The 25159-nt window shown below is 46.9% G+C and overlaps 2 protein-coding genes across 8 annotated transcripts in view; one reads left to right on the top strand and one right to left on the bottom strand.

The window, feature by feature from the left end:
* ZCCHC17 (zinc finger CCHC-type containing 17) overlaps positions 1–1475 on the bottom strand; it is a 37069-nt gene extending 35594 nt beyond the window's left edge. Inside the window, exons 1-2 of one of the 7 annotated variants that reach the window (XM_043532044.1) lie at positions 342–1345; positions 88–178 (exon numbers count right to left, since the gene is read on the bottom strand). The gene's annotated coding sequence lies outside the window, so the exon portion shown is untranslated. Of the gene's footprint in view, positions 1–17; positions 179–341 lie in introns of those variants that run through there. The other 6 variants (XM_037882038.2, XM_043532048.1, XM_043532046.1 and 3 more) reach the window with 6 other exon arrangements.
* Positions 1476–1604: 129 nt separating this feature from the next.
* SNRNP40 (small nuclear ribonucleoprotein U5 subunit 40) lies at positions 1605–16788 on the top strand. Its single transcript, XM_037882037.2, has 10 exons — positions 1605–1841; positions 2611–2740; positions 5214–5307; positions 6231–6396; positions 7440–7562; positions 8760–8880; positions 10640–10722; positions 11158–11219; positions 14525–14628; positions 16304–16788. The coding sequence occupies exons 1-10, from the start codon at positions 1701–1703 to the stop codon at positions 16351–16353; spliced, it is 1074 nt and encodes a 357-aa protein (XP_037737965.1). The 5' UTR covers positions 1605–1700; the 3' UTR covers positions 16354–16788.
* The last annotated feature ends 8371 nt before the right edge of the window (positions 16789–25159 follow it).

The following is a 25159-nucleotide window of genomic DNA, read 5'->3' as shown; positions in this document are numbered from 1 at the left end:
TGAGGAGGCCTTCTTACCTGCCCCACTTTCACTCACACTACTCACACTAATTTCTGAATATCCATTACTATAGTGACTGGTGCTTACACTATATACTATGGCAGTATAATCCAGTTGGTAGACAAGCCAAAGAACCAGAAGACGTGGGTACTTCTATGATACAGCTGCCAATAACATGCTGTGTAAAAATTATAAGAAAGTCACTTAAGTTTCTGTCTCACTTCCTCCCCCCCATAAAAGTGTGTATGTATGAAAAGTACTACATAAATACTAAGTATTATAGTACCTAAGCAGATACAGCAAAATATGTACCCATGACTGTAAATTGGCTCTGATAATACTTTGCAATTTTGCCCTGTTTTCAGAATTCAGCACCCTCATGCATATGTAGTTCCTATTGTTCTTCAGCGACTGTATTTAGGGTGTATTTGGGGGGAGGGATAGCTCAGTGGTTTGAGCATTGGCCTGCTAAACCCAGGGTTGTGAGTTCAATCCTGGAGGCGGCCATTTAGGGAACTGGGGCAAAAATTGGAGATTGGTCCTCCTCTAAGTAGGGAGCTGGACTAGATGACCTCCTGAGGTCCCTTCCAACCCTGAGATTCTATGATTATAATCTGTTCCCTTCCCTAGTACCTACGACACAGGCCGAAAAACCCAGAACGTAAACAAACGGAGCCCGCGATTCCTTGCCTAAGCCGTCACCCTTTAAAAGGCCGAGGGGACTAGAGCTTTCCGAATGCTTGGCTCAGCCGCAGAGGGGCGCGCTCTCACCCATACAAGGAGACACTGGAGCATCTCCAGGACTGCCAGCCCCCCAGTTAAAAAGTAATGAGCCCAAATCATTAGAATGACTTAAAAATCACAACGTTCTTTAAACACCGCCTTTGGGATTCTTTTTACATGCCGTCCTTCCGGTTGCCTCCGGCTCACGTTTCCGGGCTGTCCTTAGCTCCAAGAGCAGGGGCTTAGACGGAAACACTAAACACGCCGCACCCTCCCCTCCTCGATACCGCCCCGCCCCGGCTAGCGCCCAGCGCCCATAGCGAGCGCTTACGGCGAGCCCCCGGGGCGGGGCCAGCGCATCGCTGCGCTGAGTCTGTACAGCGCCGATCACACGGGCTGTCACCGGGGCCCGCAGGTGCGATCGCCGCCGAGCGATCACCCCGCCGCGGCTATCGACGGGCAGCAGCTGGGGTGGGGAGGCCCGGCCCGCCCAGCGCCCCTGGGCGCAGCCAGGGGATGGGGGGGTGACAAGCCCCCAGTCGGGGAAAGGGCTGAGGGCTCAACTCCCCGCTGCCGCCCCCGGCCGGCCCACCCCGCTGCCCCCAGTCACTCACCCCAGGGCGCCTTCGCCGCCGTTAACCCGCCCGCGCCCCGGTACAACCGAGCCTGACGAACCTTGCGCCGGCCAATCACCACGCAGCATGCTCCTGAGTGTCACTCACACAGCTAATGGGCGCGCTCGATGCTAGAATCCCTCAGCTAGCCCGCCGATAAGTACGGCCAGCTCTACCCAATCAGCGCACTGAAAAGAAGGTGGTGGCGCGGTCGGTGCTCGCAACCAATCAGAGAGGGGAAACTGGACCGTTCTGTCCAATGACTGGAGGACGGGGGCGGGGCTTGGCTGCTCCGGCGTCAAGCCTCTGAGGCCTAGCGCGGGTCCGAGCCCCGAGGCCGAGTGGCGGCGACAGGGAGCGGCGATGATCGAGCAGCAGAAGCGCAAGGGGCCGGGCCCGGAGCTGGCGTTGGTGGCGGCAGCGGCCAAGCGGCCCCGGCATGAGCTGCTGCTGGGGCCCGGCCCGGGCGGGGGGCAGCCGCCTCCGGGGGCCCTGCTGCAGGCGGTGAGTCCCGGCCCCAGGCCTCCGCCCCACGGGCCCTGCTCCCCCCGCCGCCCCGGCTTCCTCGGGGGCTCTCGCTGTGTCCCCCGCCAGCAGCACGTGTCTCCCCTGGGGGGGGGCAGGGAGGCGGTCCCCCCCCCGCCGGGGTCACTCAGGGCCAAGCCTGGCCCCGGGGTTCCCAATGCCGGGATGGGCCGCTCCGTGCCCCCGCCGCCTTGTCAGTGCCCCGCAGCGTCCCCCGCGGGCGGAGCTGCGGCCAGCTCAGGCGAGCCTGGCTTGGCGAGCCTTCCCCCGGCTACACTGACACAAGGGCTTCCAGCTGCTGCTTCCCTGTCTCCCTCTGTGCCTTCCCGTGCACCCCGAGCCAGAGGGGTGGCAGACTTGAACCCCTCCCAAGAGAGCCCTTGGGGCAGGCGAGCAGTTACCCAGCCCCATTCTCTGGACTCCTGTTATAACGTGGTTTAGATTCTTTGTGTGGTTCCTCTGGTTATAATATCTATACTGACACCAACTTGCGGTGTGACTTTAGACAAGTTATTTCTCCTCCTCGTGCCTCAGTTTCCACATCTGTAAAATGGGGACACATCTGGAGTTGTGAGGTTTGATAAGTGCTTTGAGATTCTTTGGTAAATGGGGACAGAGAAGTGGAAATGTTAGCTTTGTAAAACCAGTAAGGGAGTTATGATTTTTTTTTCTGCCTTCCTTTCCCACACTGCAAACATTCTGGTTCATATGTTTCATTATCGCTCTCTGTATTTTCTCTGTATTTTAGGGCCCTCCACGATGTTCCTCCCTCCAGGCACCCATAATGCTGCTCTCAGGACATGAAGGAGAAGTTTACTGTTGCAAGTTTCACCCTAATGGAGCCACTTTAGCATCTGCAGGATTTGACAGACTGATCTGTGAGTTTGTAATGATCGGTAGTTCGTGATATGAGCTATTTTTCTGACAAAATCCAGTGCTGCTGTAAACTGCTTTTTATACGTTCAAATGGCTATGGAGTGAGCTGTTGTGAGCACAGAATGCTGATAGCTTGGCATTGACCTGCTATGTCAGAGGTGGGCAAACTTCGGCCCGTGGGCCACATCCGGCCTGAAGGACTGTCCTACCTGGCCCCTGAGCTCCTGGCCTGGGAGACTGTCTCCCGTCTCTTGCAGCCACGTAGCCGTGCAGCGCAATGCTATGCCAGCCACCGGTGCTCCAGGCAATGTGGTCAGGGGGCGGGTTGGATAGAGGACAGGGGAGTTTGGGGGGTGGTCAGGGGCGTGGATAGGGATTGGGATGGTCAGAGCTTGGGGAACAGGGGTTGAATGGGGGCAAGGGTCCTGGGGGGGCAGTCAGGAAGGAGAGGGGGGGTTGGATTTAGGGGTGGGGGGTCCAGGGGTGGTCAGGGGACTGAGAGCCGGGGGGGGGGGTGGATGGGGCAGGGGTCCCTGGGGGTCTGTCATGGAACAGGGGGGATTGGGGGGGGAGGGGGGGCATCGGGGCCAAGAAGCAGCGGAGTCGGATGGGGGCGGGGACCGGGCCATGCCTGGCTGTTTGGGGAGGCACAGCCTCCCCTAACTGGCCCTCCATACAATTTCAGAAACCCAATGTGGCCCTCAAGCCAAAAAGTTTGCCCGCCCCTGTGCTATGTACTTCTAGGAGTATTTCAAAGTGTTGGTAACCTAAAATTATCTGGGACCCAGCCCATCTCTCACCTTGCACTCCACCACATCAGTTAGAATTGGAGGGATTGTTCTTGCTCTCATTTTCTGAAGGGGAACTTAGCAACATTAACAACAGAATTATTATTGGTGGGGTGGTGTTTGAACTCAGTCTCTTTGTCAGTCTCCCAGAGCCCACACTGAGCATCTTTCAGTCAGGAGGACTGGCACATTTATTAGATTTAGAACTTGTCTACATTGGAAAATTGCACAAATTAAATTTAAATCTGTTTTTTAAATCGATATACTTAGACTGGTGCAAAGCCAGTGTAGATGCTCTTATTTTGGTTTAAAAGTTGTTCCTTTCAATTTAACTTAATCCTGTTCTTAGTTGAATTAAACTAAACCAGAAGAAGCCATTCTTATACTGAAGCGTGTTTACTGAGGAATTTGCATGAGTTTAACTATATCAGTTTAAATCAGTGGTTCTCAAACTTTTGTATTGGGGACCTCTTTCACCCAGCAAGCCTCTGAGTGCCAGCCCCCACCTTATAAATTAACATTTTAAAAAATATTTAACACTATTATAAATGCTGGCGGTGAACCGGGGTTTGGGGGTGGAGGCTGACAGCTTGCGACCCCCAGTTTGAGAACCCCTAGTTTAAATTCACACTTAGGGTTATACCAATGCAACTTTCCCAAGGAAGGCTGTGACTTTATAGGGTTATGCCCAACGCTAACTCTTGTGAGTAGCAGCATAGTACTGTTATGGTTTTGTTTTTTTTGTTACTGTTGTTTTCAACATGCAGTTAAATCCATATTCATACAAACAGGAATATAAACTGATGGGAAATCCTTCTGCATAAGGAAAGATTGATCTGGGGCTCCTTTCACATCCCCTCATATTTGTCACCTCTCTAAATTAAGAAGTATACAGCATGAAGTATATAGGAAAGTTGAAACAGATGCTTCTATTTACTTATAGTACAGGAGCCAACATGACACTCAAAAGTGAGGAAAGGAAATACTTTTCGCCACAATGGATAATTAACCTGTGGAACTCACTGCAACAACATGCCATTGAGCTTAGTAGGATTCTAAAAAAAGATTAGATATATATATGGAAGTCATCCATGTTTACATTAGATAGAATACATATTTATAAGGGAAATAAACCTTCTTGCTTCTGGGCATGAGGCAGCCACTCATTGATGGGGAAAATTTTCTCGAATCCACTATGGGCAAACTGTTCCTTAATTGTCCACTACAGAGTTTTTTCCACCTTCCTCTGAAGAATCTGATAATATCCTTGGTCGTTACCAAAATTTCCATGTTCCTTACTACCACTTACAGGTGGCCAAAAAAGCAAATTTTACCATACAGCTAATAAAATGGTGTATGTTTATGAATGTCCACAATAGAAAAATATTAGTGCTTGGAAAGGCAGTGGAGGTATTTACAAAAACATGCTTCCCTTATCCAGCTTGGTTTAAGAACACACACAAACCAATATTTAAGGTATATTTTAAATTTCAGCCATCTCTCTCACATGGAACTTGCACTGACCATTTAAAGGCTTCCTATTCCACATAGTAAATACTTGGGTTTGGAGATGGTGCTGAATACTATAGGCACTTTATTTTAGTGAGTTTAGGAAGTGTCACTATAGATATTTGGACAAATTGGTATTAAAACATAGTTTTGGGTTTGTTTGGTTTATTTTTTACAGTGCTGTGGCATGTGTATGGGGATTGTGATAATTTTGCTACCCTGAAGGGACACAGTGGAGCAGTTATGGAGTTGCACTATAACACTGATGGCAGGTAAATACCAGATGAAACCGACTTGACCTATAATTAGCCTGCCTTGCTGCTGTTTCTGAATGAACGCTCCAAAATGTTTTGGGAGATAGTTTGCATGAAAGAAGCTGCTAAATGAAGGTGGTGGTGTTGAGGTCTTGGGTAGAGATAGTAAAAGATCTTGGGTAAAAGATACTTGTAGTTGGCAAGGGGGATACTTGCTGCTGGTGAATATAAGCTACTCTCCAGCTCCTCTTCATTGCTTTTGCTCTCAGCTGGTGGCTCTGACGAGGAGATGCAATGGGGTTACTTGAATGGTTGCACCTCCCAGAAATATCTCAACATATTACATCTGTTCTAGAGTGCAGGAGCAAAGAGTAAAGTCAGCGTGACAAGTTCCAAGGCCCATGGATGGGGAGCAGAAGATCTAAAGCCTAGACATTCTGTCCCAACCCTAGCAAGCGAATCTGTGAGAAAGTGAATAGGGGGACTTTCAGTGTGAAAGAGAGAATGGAGCAGAGATTTGGGATAAGGAAAGAAAGATGGGGAAGGAGAAGTTGACTGGTAGAGACAGCTTCTGACATTATCCAACAATATCTGAGGTTTTTACAAAAGATATCCCTCCCACTTCACCATCATCCCAAGCGATGTCAAGGAGGTGAAATCTGGCAGGAAGCCAGCAGACACCCCTCCAGTAATTGGATTGAGGGGAACATAGAAAATGGGCTTTTCACCATCATGCTACCCCTTGGTCCTGCCACAAAACCTTGAGTCATCTTTTGATATCAGCCTCTGAGTATTGGGCTTAGTCTTCTAGCTAGCATCTACTTAATTTTGTAACCTCTAGTCTTGGCTGTGCTTGTAGAGTAACAAAAGGGGTTGGGGGCAGATATTTTATCACCCTTCAGGATTCCATAGCTATGTTGTCTTTTCCCCCCCCATGCTAGCATGCTCTTCTCAGCATCCACAGATAAAACAGTAGCTGTGTGGGATAGTGAGACTGGAGAAAGAGTGAAGAGGCTGAAGGGGCACACATCATTTGTTAACTCCTGTTATCCAGCGAGGCGGGGACCCCAGCTCGTCTGTACAGGCAGCGATGATGGAACAGTAAAGGTCAGTACTTCTGCAGGGGCTGACTTTTGCAGTGATGGAGACTATACGAACACTAGATGACCCATCTGAATAAAGGACATTCAACTTTGGTGACTTTGCAAAAATAACTAATTGAATAAACCACTTGAGTAAAACTTTGTTCATCTGAGACTTCTTCATCCAGAATTGCCTCTGAACCAAATTCCAGCCTGAGTCACTTATCCATTAACTTCCTTAGTTATCCTCATATATGCTGGCCCTGAAATGTTTTGGATAAACAATACTAGATTGTTAAAACTAAAATCAAAATCCTAGAAAAGAACATGAAACTAAACCCGGAAAATGGCTGGCTCCTTTTGTGAATCAAGATGGATTTTTAAATGAGATTTTTCCTGGATCAGAGTTGTCCAGTTCTGTGTGTCCAGTTCTGTCCTTAATTATGCTCCTGTAAGTTCACCGGCTAACAACATTTAAAAGATCAATACTGTTCTCCTTCCCCCTGCCCAAAACCCCATCACCACCGTTTGGGCAGGCATTACCAAGGCACCACAGAAGTGTCCATGTTGGAGCAGTCTAACCTACATTATTAGATCCTCTTTGGGGAATGGAGTTATATTTATACAGCATCATAAAAATATAGGGCTGGGCGGGCCGTCAGTAGGTCATCTAGTCCATCCCTCCACCCCCACACTGAGGCACAGTTAAGTGGACCATCCCTGACAGGTATTTGTCTCAACTGTTCTTAAAAACTTCTAATGATGGGGATTCCAGAACCTCCCTAGGTAACGTGTTCCAGTTTTTCCTACTAACTACCCTTAGTTTTAAGTTTAGAAAAAATGCAGTCTGATTTTTTCCCTGTCTCTCCCCGCCACTTGAAAACAAACCTGTGTCTCAGGACAACAGGTTTCATCTGTCCTGTAGAGATCCTCCACATGTTCTTCCCCCAAATTCAGCCCTTAAGCACTTTGACAATGTGGGGAGTACTGATGTGACTACTTAGTTGTACTGTGAAATGTATGGTGTGCGTATAACTTTAAAAACTTTTGCTTCCCGTGTCCTTTCAGCTGTGGGATATTCGTAAAAAAGCTGCTGTCCAGACATTTCAGAACACTTACCAGGTATTAGCCGTGACCTTCAATGACACCAGTGATCAGATTATATCAGGAGGCATAGACAATGATATCAAGGTATGTTGACTGTTTTAATGCACTTTCCTATTGTAACTATCCCAAACAGACTCCCCAAACCTTTTACATTATCCCAGATGTTGTGGGTAATGGCATGATATGGTAGTGGGCTAGTCTTGATGGTTATATTAATCTTGTGGAAGTCTGACACTTGATACATTTTTCCTAAAGAGCCAGACTGATTTGACCATGTTGAGCATCTTCTGTGATAAACTTAGCCTCTGCAAACCCAGCTCCAGTTTCCTACCAGGAGGTGATTCCATTAGGTAAGATAGGGCCAGGCTGGTACAAAGATATTTGCTAAGATTACATTTAGTTTAAATGAAACACTGCTCAGCTATTTTTGAGTGATGTGGTCTGCAGAACTGTTCTTACATGACTGTATAGCACAGCTGGTGATGGTTCCTCCTCCGAGCATCCAGTCTCCATCTTATCTAGGGCCTGGGCAAGTCAGTGCTAGGCCTGGGGAGTGCTGAGATGCTGAAGGGGCTGTCACGGAGATGAAGCACTAGAGCAGTGTCATTTCTGGCTGACCGTTTGAAGCTTAAGATTCCACAATCTCTTTTTTTTTTTTTTTTTTTTTCAACAAGAACAGAGCACAACCTCTGGGTCCTGGCTGTCATGCCCTCTCTCTGTCAGACAGTTTGTAGCTCCAAAGTGTTGGTAGGGTTATCACTGACCATGTGGTGATTGCATCATTCATTTTGCTGCCAACATCCAACTCCTTACTGCATAAAGCAGGGGTACCTTGGGTAGGAAGTATATGAAGCCATATATACCATGCTTGAGACAGATGTGCAGGCTTAATTCTTCTAATTTACCAGTTCCAATCCAGCCCAGCAGTGAGTGAGAGTTGTTCCCAGCTCATGACTGTTCTGTTCAGTGGCCTGTGTGAAAAGAGTTGAGGACTGAGGTCCCAGTCAGTTTCTTTGGGTAGGCGTGTGCATCACAATTTGCACTAATTAGTTTCTGGTGAGAATACCAACAAGGGGTCTTTGCGGCTGTCTCTCTAGATCAGGCTTGAGACAAATGGTGAGGAGAACTTTGCACTGTTGCTGCCTATGATGTACCAGTTCTGTGGGTTCAGCCTCCAGAGCAGTCAGGCTAGCTTCTTCCACTCTTACCAATTACATCGACAGGTGCTTCCTTACATGGAGAACCAAACCACAATACCATGCATGTGCGCTTTTCTTAAAGGTATGGGACCTTCGCCAGAACAAACTAACGTACACAATGAGAGGGCATGCTGACTCAGTGACAGGCCTCAGTTTGAGTTCAGAAGGCTCTTACTTGCTTTCCAACGCAATGGACAACACAGGTAATTGCCACAGCTTGCCATCCTAGGAAGCAGAGTTTTTCACACCAGTGAGAGCTACAGCTGGTTAAGGAGTGGGATTGCATAGCATTGTGAGAGAAATAACTCAATGTAATTGGATGCCAAAGGAACAAAGGAAGATCTAGGCTGAACTTGTCTGATAGACTGATGATAGTGTGTCTGTAAGGGGTAATTCCAGTTATAGTGACTCTACTTACAATGATGCTTTTTCATGAAAAGGGTGACTGCACGGGGAGGGCTCGTCATCTCGTCAAAGTGAGGTGAAGGAGACCTCAATACAGATTACTTAGGAGTGGAAAGCACTGCGGACATTCAGGGAGCATCAACCCCACCTTGTCAGGACCTAAGTGAGCTGACCCAGATCTATCCTGCTGTCTCTGATTCCATAATATTCAGCATTGCAAGAGGCAGATCGTTCAGCTGACACCCCAAGCACAATGAATTGGAATGAGTGTTCTGGGGTTTACTGATCTAAAACAGCCTCCAGTTTAGAGAACCTGGTAATGTCTTGGGACAATGTACTGAAGGAAGGATGGAATTTCAGCCTTTGTTCTGAATTTCATGTTTCTTGTGGATTTAGCCTAGGAGCTAAGATGGTTTGAACATACTTGTAATAGCTTAAATATACTACCAGAAATAAAAGCTATTTAAAACAAAAAAGAATTACAAATAATACTCATTTGTGGAGATGGCTGCTCCCGTAGTCATTTTGTTTGGTACAATAACTAATGGTCTTTCGCTAGTTGCTGACACATGTCCAAAGCCAACTGCGAAGAGTTACAAAGGGATCTTACAAAACTGGGTGGCTGGACAACAAAATGGCAGATGAAATTCAATGTTGATAAATTCAAAGTAATTCATATTGGAGAAAACAATCATATAAAATGATGGAGTCTAAATTATCTGTTACCATTCAAGAAGGAGATCTTGGAGTCATTGTGTCTCTGAAAACATCCACTCAATGTGCAGCGGCAGTCAAAAAAGAGAACCGAATGTTGGGAATCATTAGGAAAGGGATAGATAATAAAATAGTAAATATCATATTGCCTCTGTATAAATCCATAGTACGCCCACATCTTGAATATTGCTTGCGGATTTGGTCGTTCCATCTTAAGAAAAATACACTGGAGTTGGAAAAGGTCCAGAAAAAGGAAACAAAAATGAGTAGGGATATCGAACAGCTTCCATCTGAGGAGCAATTAAAAAGACTGGAACAGCTCAGCTTGGAAAAGAGACGACTGAGGGGGGGATGACGGAGATCTATACAATCGTGACCGGTGTGGAGAATGTGAATCGGGAGGTGGTGTTTACTCCTCCTCATAACACAAGAACGAGGGGTCACCCAATGAAATGAATAGGCAGCAATTTTAAAACAAACAAAAGGCAGTCTTTCTTCACCCAAGGCACGGTCAGCCTGTGAACTCTTTGCCAGAGGATGTTGGAAGGCCAAGACTATAACAGGGTTCAAAAAAGAACTAGATAAGTTCATGGAGGATAGGTCTATCCAGGTTATTAGCCATGATGGGCATGGATGCAAAACCGTGCCCTGAAGTGTCCCTAGCCCCTGTGCTAGAAGCTGGGTATGGGCAACAGGGGTTGGATCACTCGATGATTACCTGTTCTGTTCATTCCCTCTGGGAGACCTGGCATTGGCTACTGTTGGAAGACAGGATACTGGGTAGATGGACCTTTGGTCTGACCCAGTATGGCTGTTCTTATATTCTTATGTGCTCCATTATAGTTCGTATCTGGGATGTGCGACCGTTTGCCCCTAAAGAGAGATGTGTGAAGATATTCCAGGGGAATGTGCATAATTTTGAGAAGGTGAGTGTTCTGCTAACCGAAACGCTGCTCATTAATGAAACGCTGCAGCTCTTTAAAAAACAATTTACAGACAAATTACTAAACTCAAAAATATAAACTAGAAAGGATTTAATGAGGACTAGAGGCAAGGTTAATGTGTAAAGGGGGATTCCAATTAAAGCTGTAGTAACAGGCTTTCTTTGCTCAATTCAGCTATAATTAGCTGTAAATTAAATATTTTCTACATTTAGTATCTACTTTGTGTAAAATAACAAGGCACTGGATGTTTCCAGTATTAAAATACAGTCTCTTAACTACAGGCTTATCTTCGAAAAGGAGATCATTAAAGTGTTCTTTGTGATATTTAAAATCCCATGGTGACTTTATTTTAAGCAAAAGGGGAACCAAAAACTTCTCATCGAAATGGACCTGTGTGCATTTCTGTTTGTTTCGCAGAATCTTCTGAGATGCTCATGGTCACCAGATGGGAGTAAAATAGCCGGCGGATCAGCAGACAGGTAAAACTTAATCATTGTGCTTCTGTCTGGCACTTTCCATCCCAAAGCACTTTACAGACACTAGCTGGGCCTCCTCCTAACCCTGTGAGTTAAATTCAGTTAGACTCATTTTCCAAATGGCACATACAAGAGATGAGCCCAGGGGCATAGCTGAGACTGAAGCTGCAGTCTTAGAACACAATACTGCACAATAATGTAACAATGTGAATGTAGTTGTTAAAATAATATCCATGATGTATTTGTTACATGACATGTAGTTATACTTTGAGGATAACAAGACCTTTAGCAGTAACAGAATGGGGTTTGCAAAGGACTTACAAACATGGTTCGTTCTTGATCAAATTACAGAGCAGCTGAGAGACTGAGTAGCCTTTGTGTGATGCTTCTTCCAAGTGCTGCTACATGAAATGCTAATGCTGTTATTGCTTAGACAATAGAACAGCTGCTGTTTATTAACACAGCTAGAGCTACGTCTGGTCCTTGACTGGACAGCGCAGCATGGTGACTCAGGGTTAAAACTACAAGCTGTTAGATTAGGTCCGTGGGTGCTGGGTGCAGTCCCACAACCTGAAATGAACTTTGTGTGTAATGCATAACCAAGTGCATGTGGTTGTCTCATGGTGGGACAGATAGGGATGCTATATTCTGGGCCTGTCCGGAGTACTCTTCCACTAATAATACAGCTGCAAAATCTTTTTTTTAAGTCCTAGTAGGAAACTAAAGTGAAAATAAGTATTCTGCCTCTTTGAGGTGTAAAAGTTGGCTGCCAAGTAATGATTGGTTTCCTGCTACATTACATGGACCCTCAAGATGACTAAATTTAGCTGGAGATCCTTAAGCATGTAAAATGACTATTTGCTGAGCCTTCAAGAGTTTGTTGTGCCTAAAAGAAGCAAATAGAAGTGCCTTGCCTCTCCCACAGCATTAATGAAAATAGATAACAGGGAGAATGTTGGAGCAAAGATTTGTCACAGCTCTCACCTACTAAGTTGAAATAGCTATACTCTAGTTTAAATAGATGCAGCATTAAATAAGGGTTCATAACTTACCCATGCTTGTGGGTAGCATATTTTTCTCTTTAAAGAGCTTTAATGAAGCAGGTAAAGTGTGGTTCCAGTCTGGAAAGTGACTATGGCTTGCTCAGCAGATCTGCTCTATGTGCATATCCAGAGTAGGACCTACCTACCTGACCAAAAATAAGTTAACCCTCTGGAGCAACACACGTCTGGGAGAGGGAGCTGGATTCTGTGTCAACTAAGAGTTGTTTAAAGTTCTAATTACAAGGCCCAATTCTGCCCCGTCACTCCTGTGAAACCATATGGAAGGCAATAAGATCGAACAGCTGTAACTAAGGATTTACTGAATCTTGATTACTGGTAATACACAAGGCAGAAATAGTGGGCTGACGCAGGCTTGGCACTCAGATCTCGGGCTGAGTTTGCAGGGCTGGCAGAAGAGACTTTTAAACAGAGCACATCTGATTTGGAGAGAGATAACTATGGGGTCCCTTTTGCAGAGAGACCTATTTCAGAGTAATACAACACTGTAGGTTGCCTTTATGCAGTTTTTCTTGTCTGGTCGTCCTCTGTGCCCTCATTCTTTGCAATGTCCCTTTTAGTAGTGATGCAAAGCAGTTGAGCCAACCTTCTCATTCAGCCTAGCCAATTACTGCAGCATCAAAACTTATTCCCCAGCTAGCAGAATTAGTTTGAGAGGCTGGTGATGTCCACCAAGAGCTCTTCTTTCTGTTAGCATTTCCATGCCAAAGCAAAAGAGAGAGCAGTCTAAATGTAGTCCGTAACTGGCAGCTTTCCTGAGCCCATTTCAGTGAATTCTCTAAGATGTGAACCCTGTAATGAGTGGCATTTCACATGATAAAACAGTTCTGGTGTATTTGAAAGGAAGTCATTCAGGTGGGACACACAGTGGTTTTGCCTGGTTTATGATACTTTGCTCAGAGCTCTTTCTCATTCTGATTGACAACAAACCCCTAAAAATCTCACTCTAGCTAGGGTCAAGTCTTCCAGTGAAATTGGGCATTAGTTGAACAGTTACTTTCTCAGCCGGACTGGCATCAAATGACACATAAATGAACCATATTTACAATAATACGTTTCAGGCATTGGTCAGTTTGCATTCTTGGTGTAGCATGATTTGCAGGGGGCTTTTTTCCTCAAAAGAAGTTCTCTTTGTAAACATAATCTGCTTAAAAGCTGAACTACTCATACTGCCAGCAGTTAATTTCTGACCCATCACATGGAAATATTCTAGTGTCTCCTTCACAATGTCCTTCAGCCAAGGCGACACAGCTGGACAGGACCCAGACATGGTGCAAACAGGGATGGAGAGTAGGAAGAGATTCACAAAAGGGCTTTACAAAATCTGATCAATCCCCTCATAAACTAGGTCACTGGGAAGTGACTCCTGACTTTGTAACCGATTAGGAGATAGAAATCCACCTATAAACGTTATTAGCTGTGAGGAATTAAACGGTATCGAGAGTTGGTTTTAGTGTGAAATAATCAGCCATTCCTTGGTGGAACAACCTGTCTTTCTATAGCAGTGCTCATCCCAAGGCGCGCTGACACACTGACTGATAGCAACTGCTGCAGGGTGCTGCTGGGCTGGCAGCTGTCTAGCAGCAAACAGCTGTACTACATAGTAGTTTGTCACAAGCTGTGGAAAATGCTGATATCCAGCTGAAATTTTCAGGATGAATTTGTAAGGAGGCGGAATGGTAGCCGGGTACTTCCCCAGGACACTGGGATGAGCATCCTGCTCTTCCAAAGAGTTACATAACCACCAGAAGTCAGGATCTCAGACCTGCTCTCATCCAAAGCCTACACATCAGGCTCTCAGTGCCCTGTACTAGCATGCTGGGGCAGTGGCGCTCAGATAAAGCCCCCACTGACACCCCTCTCGTCCCAGACGCCACTTCATCCAAAATTATTGATGGGTGCAGAGTGGCTCTGTGGCATGTAATTCCAGCCATCTGCCTCCTTGTGTGAAACGCCCTGCTAGGGCTCTCACCCCTTTACAGGTATAGGCCGAGAAGCTTGCTCCCTGCCCAGGCTGCTCTCGCTGTCTGTCCCTTTCTTTTCTCTGTGCCTGGTAATGACAAATTTTCATCTCAGGAGTAGTCTCTTGGCATGTTAAAGTTAGAAGACAATTGTAACTATTAAAGTATAGCTGGGGAAATGTAAGTTACCGGGAAACCTAGACAAATTGGGGGCTGGAAGTTTCTTTTCTTTTTTGAAGTCCTGCCATCAGGAAGCTTTCACCCTCATAACGACTGTGTCTTGCAGGTTTGTTTATGTGTGGGATACAACCTCCAGGAGAATTCTCTACAAGCTGCCAGGCCATGCCGGCTCAGTAAACGAGGTGGCTTTCCATCCAGAGGAACCAATTAGTAAGTCTTGTTGATTTGTCAAAAAGCTCTAGTCTTCTGGGGAAATGAGACTGAGTGCTGCTGAAATATTTCTAAGCCTGTATGCTAAGTGCAGGACTCCCTCAGATCCCAAGAGAGGGGCACTGTGCTGTAGGGTTTCTGCAAGCAGCAATGCTGTCACCAGCAAACACCATCATAAAACCTTCTGTATGTTCCTTCACCTCACTGGGCTGAGCTCCCCTCATAGTGTTCTCAGACATAAAGGGGAAGCGCTGGAAATTAACACACATGCAAATTCAAATGCATGTGAAGTGACCTTTTACCGTTGTTTCTTTAAATGGCCTGTTCTAGGTGGTATTGACAGACACCGTGGTACCCCGATTCGGTGGGGTGGAGGGGAAATCTAACTCAATCTGCTAGATGGTTTTGAAAACCGTCATAATCACACGATGCCCTCTCTGTGCTTGTGCCAGCACTGCGTTAGCTGAAACCATTCTTAACAACACCTGTTTATTAGTATAGTCTTCTTTGTAGTACAGACAGGTCCTCAGGGTTACATTGTTTCCATGGAAACAAAGACTCATAGTTACCATGGGCTGGGTCGCCCCATTGCATTGGCCAGGAAATCAACACTCCTCACCCCTGTAAATGCATTTTTCCCAGGAATGAATATCTGCACAGAAGGTTGGGTGTGGGAATTCAGTGCCATGAATTATGGGTTTGTGCCTTGGTTATTCATTGTTCTGTCTCCAGGTCAGAGAAGGTGCTAAAAGCGCAGAGCAATCTTCCCCTCCACAGAGGGGGTTTGTTGTTTGCAATTGCATTCAGCTAAGTACCGCTTTGTGAATCAATCATTTGTCTGAAAAAATAAACAAGTGATCTGTCCCCTCCATGGGCAAGGGTTTATGAGAGTGACTCCTGTTAACATCCAGTTAATCTTGTAAACCACTCCCTTCCTCCAAGACCCCCACACCTCTGCATGCAGAGGGGCACAGACTTCCAAAGACTGAGATTATGGGCCTAAATCAGTAATCCTTAAACAAGAAAGTCTCCAATTGACTTGCATGGGAGCCTGCTCTGGGTAACGGGTACAGCAGGTCTAGAGAGACTGTCACTGCACTTGAGATCTGTGTCGTGAAACCACTGAACAACTATGTCTGAATTAAAGGTGGTTCAGTGCTTTGTTATGTTGGGATGACAGCTGAATGTTTTGTTTCATAACTATTGTGGTAAACAAGAATAATGGCCCTTAAAGACTTTTGATAAAGAGATTGCTCCCTCTAGTGGCTAGCAACCAGAATTAGAGTACTTAAATTTCTGATATCTGAATATTTTTTTGGCAAAGAAAATAACATCTTTGACATTTTATTGCGGTTTTTCTTAAGGAGAACAGCAGTAACAGTGTAAACAGAGTGTGTACCTTAATCTGAGGTATACCTGCAATTATAACTTGGGATAGGAAAAACATCAGTGTCAGGAACATGCAAAATGTGATTAGCTGTCAGGTAACTAATTCTGAAAAGCATGCTGGGGAGAAAACCATTTTAGTTCAAAAGTTACTTTATAGACACAAGATTGAGAGCAGGTGAAATGAGTACTTAAATCCAGATGGGTGTTCACTCATCTGCAACTAAACTCTCCAATGGGCTCTTAAAGTTTTGATTTTGTTTCTCTCTCTCTCTCTCTCGTGACTCAGTACTCTCTGCATCTAGTGACAAAAGACTGTATATGGGAGAGATCCAGTGAAGATGAGAAGACTGCTTAATATTTGACCTTGACTCCTTTGGTTTACAGAAGTAGAATTGAATTGCTTCTAACCAATGCCAGCCCCTTCAGACACATGTGGTAATGGAAAATATCACGCCAGCTTCATTTGCAGAGCAATATTTATGTCTTAACCAACAAGGCTTCAAAGAAGCTTTATCTGGATGCGCCTCCCACAAAGAGAAGAGAGGAGAATTTTTGGTAGGAAATGCATTAGAGCCTAAAATCGTTGGAATTTTTAAGATGCTTCAGGTATTCCCACTTTCAGCTGCTGAAGAGGTTATTGGCCATGACCAGAATCACTTACAATTTATTGTCAAATGTGTTAAAATGCATTAAGTGATTTGTATATTTCCTGTCCAGTTTCTCTTGGTTGTTTTTATACAGAAAAACTAAATAGACAACTTTTTATAAGAACTGTGCCTGGAATTTATTGCTCTGTTTTATTCTTCTATTGTACAGTATTAAATGGGGAATTTTGCTTTAATAGAGTCCAGGGAAAGAATCCACTTCATCTTCAGAGGAGCTGCTTTATTTTTTATTCAGAGCAATAAAAGTGACCATGCTGGAAATAATGATCCGGCAGCCTCTGGATCCTATTTTCTTCTTTTGTGTGAATACCAGCCAAATGCTATAAATAAACTTTAAAGGGACAGGGGTTTCTAGGACAAAGTTAGAGTATTTAGTACTCGGCAGCCAAAGGAACCAGTACAGTCACTCTCCCCATTCCCCATAGACACAGTTTCTGCAGGGAGCATTCTTGTGGGGGCTGGAGCAGAATGAAAGGGGCTAGTAGCAGGGTTTCTGGCCGGTTAGCCAGTCTGTCTCTCAGCCTTGCCTTTGATGCTCCAGAAATGAATTTCTTTCAGGATGATCAGAAATCCTTCCCAACTGACTACATCCCTGCTGCTGGGAGTTTGCATCTAGGCCAGTCCACTGCCAAAGGGCAGAAATAGAACTGCTTTGCCCATGGGATCATTCTAGATGAAGAGTTCAGGCTTTGTCCACAACCCTCCTTTATGCTTTAAAGTAGCTGTCAAATATCGGTCCCCTAACTAGAGTAAATGGGGTTGGACAGCACAAGTGAACCCATGGAAGTCCCCCTAGCATGCCTCTTACTAGCCTTCATCAGATGGTGGTGGGGTTGCCCCTCGACAAGGGTGCAGTGGGCTCCGATGCCCAGACATGGGTGTTTGGGTGAGCCTGGTTTCCTCTTACCACAGTTCCTCTCTCAAGTGAATAGAAATGTCTTTACAGAGCACCTGTGACCTGGGTGGCTCAGGCTGCTCAGAGACACTGTTTTGGCCAATAGCCTTTGATCTAAACCCGTCCTTTCTAAAAGTGCCTTCATCAGCTTTTCACCAAGCTGCTGGCTCAGTCAACTGTGCTCACTTTACCTGCCCCCTCCCCTGGGCTGCCTGCAAGGGGTTGGACAAGTAGGTACAGTATTGGTTTTATCCTCGCAGCAAGTTTTTCAAGTCTGTAAATCAAAAGTTGCCTGACTGCACAGAATAAATTCACCGTGTGGTCTCTGTGCTCTGGGCTAAACATCTGACCTAGAGTTGTGTTCACAATGCACCCAGATGGACATGCATGCTGCCAAAGCTTACAGGAACCCACATGTACAGATCTGTGCCCCACATGCTCTCTTGCAATGATCCCTAGTCTCTTCCAGGCAGGGTCTTCTGTGGATGCCCTTCCATGGCATACCCCTCCCCTGAGGCACTGCACTGACCTCAGTACAGAGGGCCTGTAGCCTACCCTGTGCTGCCGTTTCAGAAGAAGCCAGAGCTGGAGTGTACGCTGACTCATCCTCTGCTTGTGTGGGTGGGTTTTCTGGAGGGAAGCCTCTGCCAGAGCTTTGTCGAGTGGTGCATAAAGAAGCTGCTAGAAGGTGGGCGAGCTTGGGGCTGTAAAGGTTAGAATGGATCTGGACAGCACAATCAAAGGGTGTTTCTCATGAGAGCAAGCGAGCTCTGAGAGCATGAGTGGCCCTGTGTAGCTCACTCTTCTGCACTGCACCCTGGCAGTCAAAGTCCCAGCAATTTGCTGTTCTCTTTCACCACGTACTCATAGACTTTAAGGCTGGAAGGGATGGACAGAATGATCTAGTCTGACCTGCATAACCAGGCTAGAGTATACACCCAGTGATTTCTGCATCCAGCCCAGAATCTCTGGTTGAGCTACAGTGGATCTTTTAGAGCAGCCGTGGCCAATAGAAATTCAATGCTAGCCACACTTGTGGTTTTGAATTTTTCTCATTAGCCACATTATAAAAAAGCCACATGCATTAGCCACAATTCAATAGCCTATTAGCCACATGTGGCTAGTGGCGAACGTATTGGACATCGCTGTTTTAGAGAGATGGCTGAGCTTGATGTAAAGATTGCAAGTGATGGAGAATCCATCTCATCCTTAGCCATGGGATGCTAAGGAGTGGGGAAAGCCATCGTTAATGCAGCTTGTGCTTTGGGAAGCAAAGGGAGGAAAAGACAAACCCCCCTTCCTTTGAGAGTGCTGTGTGCTGCAGCGTCTGCCTCTGCTGAGCGTGTGGGGCCCTCTGATGGGGTGTACTCCCCACACTGGCTCTGCAAGTGCTGAATGAGGCCAAGTGGGCCCAATCGGCCAAGTAAGATGCCAATGGGGGAGCTTTAGGTGTGTGGAGGGAGCAAACTAGAAGGAAGCTCACCTAGGAGGGCCTCCAGGCTTTAGAGAAGCGCCGCAACAACATGGGGATCAGCGGGGAGGAAGCCTGCAGCCCCTCTGCCTGAGGTAAGGGAGAAGCAGCATGATAGGGTGGAGTCGTGGGGTAAGAGCTGTAAGGTTGGGGTAGATGCAGACCTTAACTGTTCAGTACAGGGCCCTGGACTGGCCCCCAGAGTAGAGGGTGGGCCTGGGTTCCCCTGCCAACCCCTGCAGAGTGGTATTACTAAGGGCAGTGGATACGAAGCCTACCGGAGTCACTGCGGGAGTGACACAGTCAGGGCGGCAGGCATGAGGGCTACCTGATGCTGCTTGTGGAGACAAACTCTGAACGGCCACCCCAGAAGGGGAAACCGCTGAGCAACCTGGCCAGAGAGCTGAGTGTGAAGAGGAGCGAGAGAGGAGCCACAGGAAAGGGGGGCCTGGCAGAGCTAATCCCCAGGTCACCAGGAGGAGGCACTGTCCAGCAGTGAGCAGAGCATCCTGTCGCAGGCCCATTTTCCCTGTGTGCTACTGGTGCCTGGTGGAGTAATGCGAGAGCAAACTGCCTTAAAGTGAGTGCTGCATTATGCACAATAAACTGGGCCATAAACGTTAACAGTGAGGGGGAAATTGCAGGGATCAAGTTGCCAAGAATGAGGCTGATCAAGCACCTCTGACCAACTTCCCCATTGTGCAGGTTTGGGGGATCTGTTAGACTGCAGCATCCTATCCTTTACCCCATCCCCAGTCTGCTTACCCCAGTTCACAGGAACAGCTTGCATTACAGCCCCATGTTCTTAGAGGTGGTTACAGATTTTAATGAAACAGTGTCAGAAATCCCCCCTGAATCTCTTGAAAAATGCAGTGGGTCAAATTTATCCCTAGGTTAATTCTCTCCTGAAGCCAGTGGAATTAGAAGCCAAGGGTCTGGTTTGCTAATCCTTGATTATTACATTCACATCAAGTTGAGGGGAATTCAGCACAGACTGGATTGTGTGTGCTTAACAACACCATGAAAGTTGTTGGCCTGTATGTGCATCTTTCATTGAACACTTCACTGTAGACAGCTGGAGGGGATGTCTTAACATGTTAAGTATCAACTTTGAAAGAACTACGTTCCCTGGAACCCCATGTTCAAATCCTGGGAGGACTAGTTTCACGGTGGGGTAAGGAATTGGGTTGGCTTCTGATCCCACACCGACTTCAGACGGATGGAGCAGGAGGAAGTGAGAGTGCAGTTGGGCTCTCTTAGACAAGATCTTAAAAAACTTAAGTCCTATCTGCCCTGGGTGGAAAGTACAGATCCGAGAGCACTTTCCCTAACAGTAGGTATTTGCCCTGGGGTGAGGTCAAAAATTTCCCTCTGCTCCTACCGTGCACCATGCAGTGAACCTGGCTGCTGTCCTCCACCTCAGAGGTAGCTGCACTCCAGTGCTGCTGTTTCCCTGGGCCCCAGCTCTGCCCTCTCACACCATTGTACTTTGGGCATAAATCAGGGGAGTTACCCGTGGGGGTGAGTGAGAGGAGAATCCGACTCCTGGATCTGCTGGGATGAAAGGCTCTACAGAAATGTAAACTAATGACCCTTCAGACACAGAAGCAGGAAGGGAGAGGGTAGGCAGGGAAGATTCATTTTGAACTCTGCATCATATTAAATAGCATGCACTGAAATGTACATAAATTAGGATTATGAATCCATCCATCATGGGTGCAGTGTGGAGCTGGAATCCCTGCTCGGGAATTACAGCTGATCTCTAACCAGTGATCAGGAACAGTCAACATGGATTCACAAGGGCAAGTCATGCCTGACCAACCTGATTGCCTTCTATGATGAGATAACTGGCTCTGTGGATATGGGGGAAGTGGTGGACGTGATATATGTTGACTTTAGCAAAGCGTTTGATCTGGTCTCCCACAGTATTCTTGCCAGCAAGTTAAAAAAGTATGGTTTGGATTAATGAACTATAAGGTAGATAGAAAGCTGGCTAGATCATCGGGCTCAACAGATAGTGAGCAACTGCTCTATGTCTAGTTGGCAGCTGGTATCAAGCGGAGTGCCCCAATGGTCCGTTCTGGGGCCGGTTTTGTTCAACATCTTCATTAATGATCTCGAGGATGGCATGGATTGCACCCTCAGTAAGTTCATGGATGACACTAAGCTGGGGGGAGAGGTAGATAGGCTGGAGGGTAGGGATAGGGTCCAGAGGGACCTAGACAAATTGGAGGATTGGGCTAAAAGAAATCTGATGAGGTTCAACAAGGACAAGTGCAGAGTCCTGCACTTAGGACGGAAGAATCCCATGCACTGCTACAGGCTGGGGACCGACTGGCTAAGCAGCAGTTCTGCAGAAAAGGACCTGGGCATTACAGTGGATGAGAAGCTGGATATGAGTCAGCAGTGTGCCCTTGTTGCCAAGAAGGCTAACAGCATATTGGGCTGCATTAGTAGGATCCATTACCAGCAGATCGAGGGAAGTGATTATTCCCCTCTATTCAGCACTGGTGAGGCCACATCTGGAGTATTGCGTCCAGTTTTGGTCCCCCCTACTATAGAAAGGATGTAGACAAATTGGAGAGAGTCCAGCAGAGGGCAACGAAAAATGATTAGGTAGCTGGGGCACATGACTGATGAGGAGAGGCTGAGGGAACAGGGCTTGTTTAGTCTGCGGAAGAGAAGAATGAGGTGGGATTTGATAGCTTCTTTCAAATACCTGAAAGGGGGTTCCAAAGAGGATGGATCTAGAATGTTCTCAGTGGTAGCAGATGACAGAACAAGGAGCAATGATCTCAAGTTGCAGTGGGGGAGGTCTAGGTTGGATATTAGGAAAAACTTTTTCACTAGGAGGGTGGTGAAACACTGGAATGTGTTACCTAGGGATGTGGTGGAATCTCCTTTCTTAGAAGTTTTTAAGGTCAGGCTTGACAAAGCCCTGGCTGGGATGATTTAGTTGGGGTTGGTCCTGCTTTGAGCAGGGGTTGGACTAGATGACCTCCTGAGGTCTCTTCCAACCCTAATCTATGATTCTATTCTTTCGGTGATGCACATTGCTGGTGTCCCTTCCTTGTTAGTATCATTGCTGAACAACAAGAAAGATGCAATCACTTGCTCTTCTTAGCTTTTAATAACCCTATTATAAACTTCCCGGGATTATTGTTTATATATATATATACACACCCAAGTGTCAGGGGAAAGAGAGAGATTCAGCTGAGAGCAACTGCTTTCCCAGGCTTATTTAGTAGTGATGCTATGATAATCCTGCAGGTTTCTGAATCATCTTTGTTTTTAAAAAAGCTTTTTCATAAATGCCAGTGCAAGCAGCTGCAGAGCCTGCAGCATGGAGCGGAACAAACCGGAGCTGAGCTGGGAAGCTGTGAGAGGGAGGTTTCTCTCCCTGCTGCTCTGGCTCAGATAAATTTTGTTGTCCATCTAGACTTTTCCCAGTTGCTCCATAAAGGGGAAGCAAAATACCTCTCTCTTGTGTCAGAAACAGCTGGCCTAGTAGCCTTTCCACCGCAGCAACCATGGGATATTCTCCTGGGTTAGGCTGTAATCTGATATTGAGTGGGGTGTCCCCTCTCTCTTCACCCACTACATCTGTGCACATCAAGAACGCAGTTTCAGACTGGCCACCTTGTTTTCAGAGAGGCAAAGGCCTGGAATAGCAGCTGATGTCAGCAGTGGCTCCCTGGGGCGGGGGGCACCGGATTAGACAAGCAGGGGGTGCTACGCAGCAGGAGCGAGGGACGTTGTCAGAGCTGTGTCTGGGTGGTGGGTGCGATGTCCGAGGAGGGAGGTTCAGTGTGTCACAGCGGCTGTGTGTGCAGGAGCTGGAACAGCCGCCGGCCACGCACTTGTTCGCATTACAGCCAGTGGGTGCGGTCGGCGCTCTCACACCAGAGACCGGAGAGAACAGCAGCAGCAGTTTAAGCTGCAATGGCGATTTTCCCTGTGGGTGAAAATTTTACTATTTCATACAATGGGAGAGATCTCGGACTTCCCGGTTGTCCGGCCAGGGGAGAAGCAGCACTGAGATTTGCCAAAGCGCACACGGGGTACGTCTACACTGCAATTAGACACCTGTGGCTGGCCTGTGCCAGCTGACTCGGGCTTGGGCCAAGGGGCCACTTAATTGTGGTGTGGATGTTTGGGCTTGGGCCCAAGCTCTGGGACCCTCCCATCTCGCAGGGTCCGAGAGCCCAGGCTCCAGTCTGAGCCCAAACATCTACACGGCAGTGAAATGGCCCCTTAGCCCGAGTCAGTTGGCGTGGACCAGCTGCGGGTGTCTAATTGCAGTGTAGACGTACTCACGGAGAGCACTGGGCAGGGCCTGGTGTCTTGCAGTGGAATGAGGGAGGCAATGTATTTAGTTATTTGACGTTGTTGTTGTTTATCTTCCCATTGCAGCCTAGTGCTTGTTCCACACAGTGCAGTGAAACACAGCATGGATCTTGCTTCAGTTCCCCAACACAGATCAGTGTGGATGGAAAAAGGAAAGGATGGCAGTGGGAGGTGATTTGTGTTGACCTCCACAAACTCCCAGCAGGGCCAGGGATACAGATGACATTGTGGCTAAAAGACTGAACGGGGAGTCAGGATTCCTGGGTCTCATAAAATCATAGAATCATAGAATATCAGGGTTGGAAGGGGCCTCAGGAGGTCATCTAGTCCAACCCCCTGCTCAAAGCAGGACCAATCCCCAATTAAATCATCCCAGCCAGGGCTTTGTCAAGCCGGACCTTAAAAACTGGGATTGTTTAGTCTGTGGAAGAGAAGAATGAGGGAGGATTTGATAGCTGCTTTCAACTACCTGAAAGGGGGTTCCAAAGAGGATGGATCTAGACTGTTCTCAGTGGTAGCAGATGCCAGAACAAGGAGCAATGGTCTCAAGTTGCAGTGGGGGAGATTTAGGTTGGATATTAGGAAAAACTTTTTCACTATGGGGGTGGTGAAGCACTGGAATGCGTTACCTAGGGAGGTGGTGGAATCTCCTTCCTTTGAAGTTTTTAAGGTCAGGCTTGACAAAGCCCTGGCTGGGATGATTTAGTTGGGGATTGGTCCTGCTTTGAGCAGGGGGTTGGACTAGATGACCTCCTGAGGTCCCTTCCAACCCTGATATTCTATGATTCTATGATCATCCAGATCATTAATGAAGATATTGAACAAAACCGGCCCCAGGACCAACCCTTGGGGCACTCCACTTGATACTGGCTGCCAACTAGACACGGAGCCATTGATCACTACCCGTTGAGCCCGACAATCTAGCCAGCTTTCTATCCACCTTATAGTCCATTCATCCAGCCCATACTTCTTTAGCCCATACAGCCCATACGTCTGTCCGGGCCTTTCCTGCATGATCTTGGGCTAGTGGCTGAGGCTGGAGGAAGCTGGGCCAGCGATAGCCCTGCTTTGCCAGTTGCTCTGCTCCATGCTCCTGGCTTTCCGTCCGAAGACATTTGCCCCTTGCCACCCCTCCCCGTCATGGGGTGAGGAACAGGAAACTGTTAGTTTAAATGCCTGTCGCCTCTGCCAGTTCTGCTCTGGTCCCACTCCATTAACTCCACTGGATCTTCTTTAGTAGAGTTAGGAAGCTCAGCGGACCAGATCCTTTCACAATGGTGAAACTCAGGAGAAGATCTGGTCCGCTGAGCTTCCTAACTCTACTATGCGTTTTCCCGATTTATTGCCAGATTCGGCCCTCTCTGTAGCTGCCTCTGATCTAACTGTTCATGCATCCGCATTCTCTGTGTAAACTGGTCCAACCGGCTGTAAACTCCACCGTCATGGTATGGCACTATCTCTGCTTAGCAGTGTTAACCCTTTGATTTTCAGAGACATCTCCTTGTCTGGAGACATCTCCTTGTGGATGGAGAGGTCTTTATGAGCTCCTGCCGATTGCAAAATTACTAACTCAGGTGTGAGAGCCAAAGCCCCCAAAGTTTGAGATTGGTGTTTTTAAAGATCCCATTATTTGTAAGCCAAAAGTTGGGGTTCTTTTTATTGGCCTTCTGGGTTTGGCACCTGTTGGGGTCATGTCTCCAAGCTTTTCTCCCCAGCCAGTTGGGCTAGAAACTTCTCCTCACATGGGTAATGGAAGCTGAAGTG

Source organism: Chelonia mydas, chromosome 19 (assembly GCF_015237465.2).
Source record: "Chelonia mydas isolate rCheMyd1 chromosome 19, rCheMyd1.pri.v2, whole genome shotgun sequence".
Lineage (NCBI taxonomy): Eukaryota > Metazoa > Chordata > Testudines > Cheloniidae > Chelonia > Chelonia mydas.
Note: the sequence above shows the minus strand (reverse complement) of the source record. Positions and strands in the feature narration are given on the sequence as shown.

Excerpts from the sequence above, each read along its gene's own strand:
- SNRNP40 (XM_037882037.2), top strand. The coding sequence starts at position 1,701 with ATGATCGAGCAGCAGAAGCGCAAGGGGCCGGGCCCGGAGCTGGCGTTG. Across the intron at positions 6,397-7,439 it reads GCGATGATGGAACAGTAAAG|CTGTGGGATATTCGTAAAAA; the intron begins GTCAGTACTTCT and ends GTGTCCTTTCAG. Across the intron at positions 10,723-11,157 it reads ATGTGCATAATTTTGAGAAG|AATCTTCTGAGATGCTCATG; the intron begins GTGAGTGTTCTG and ends TTTGTTTCGCAG.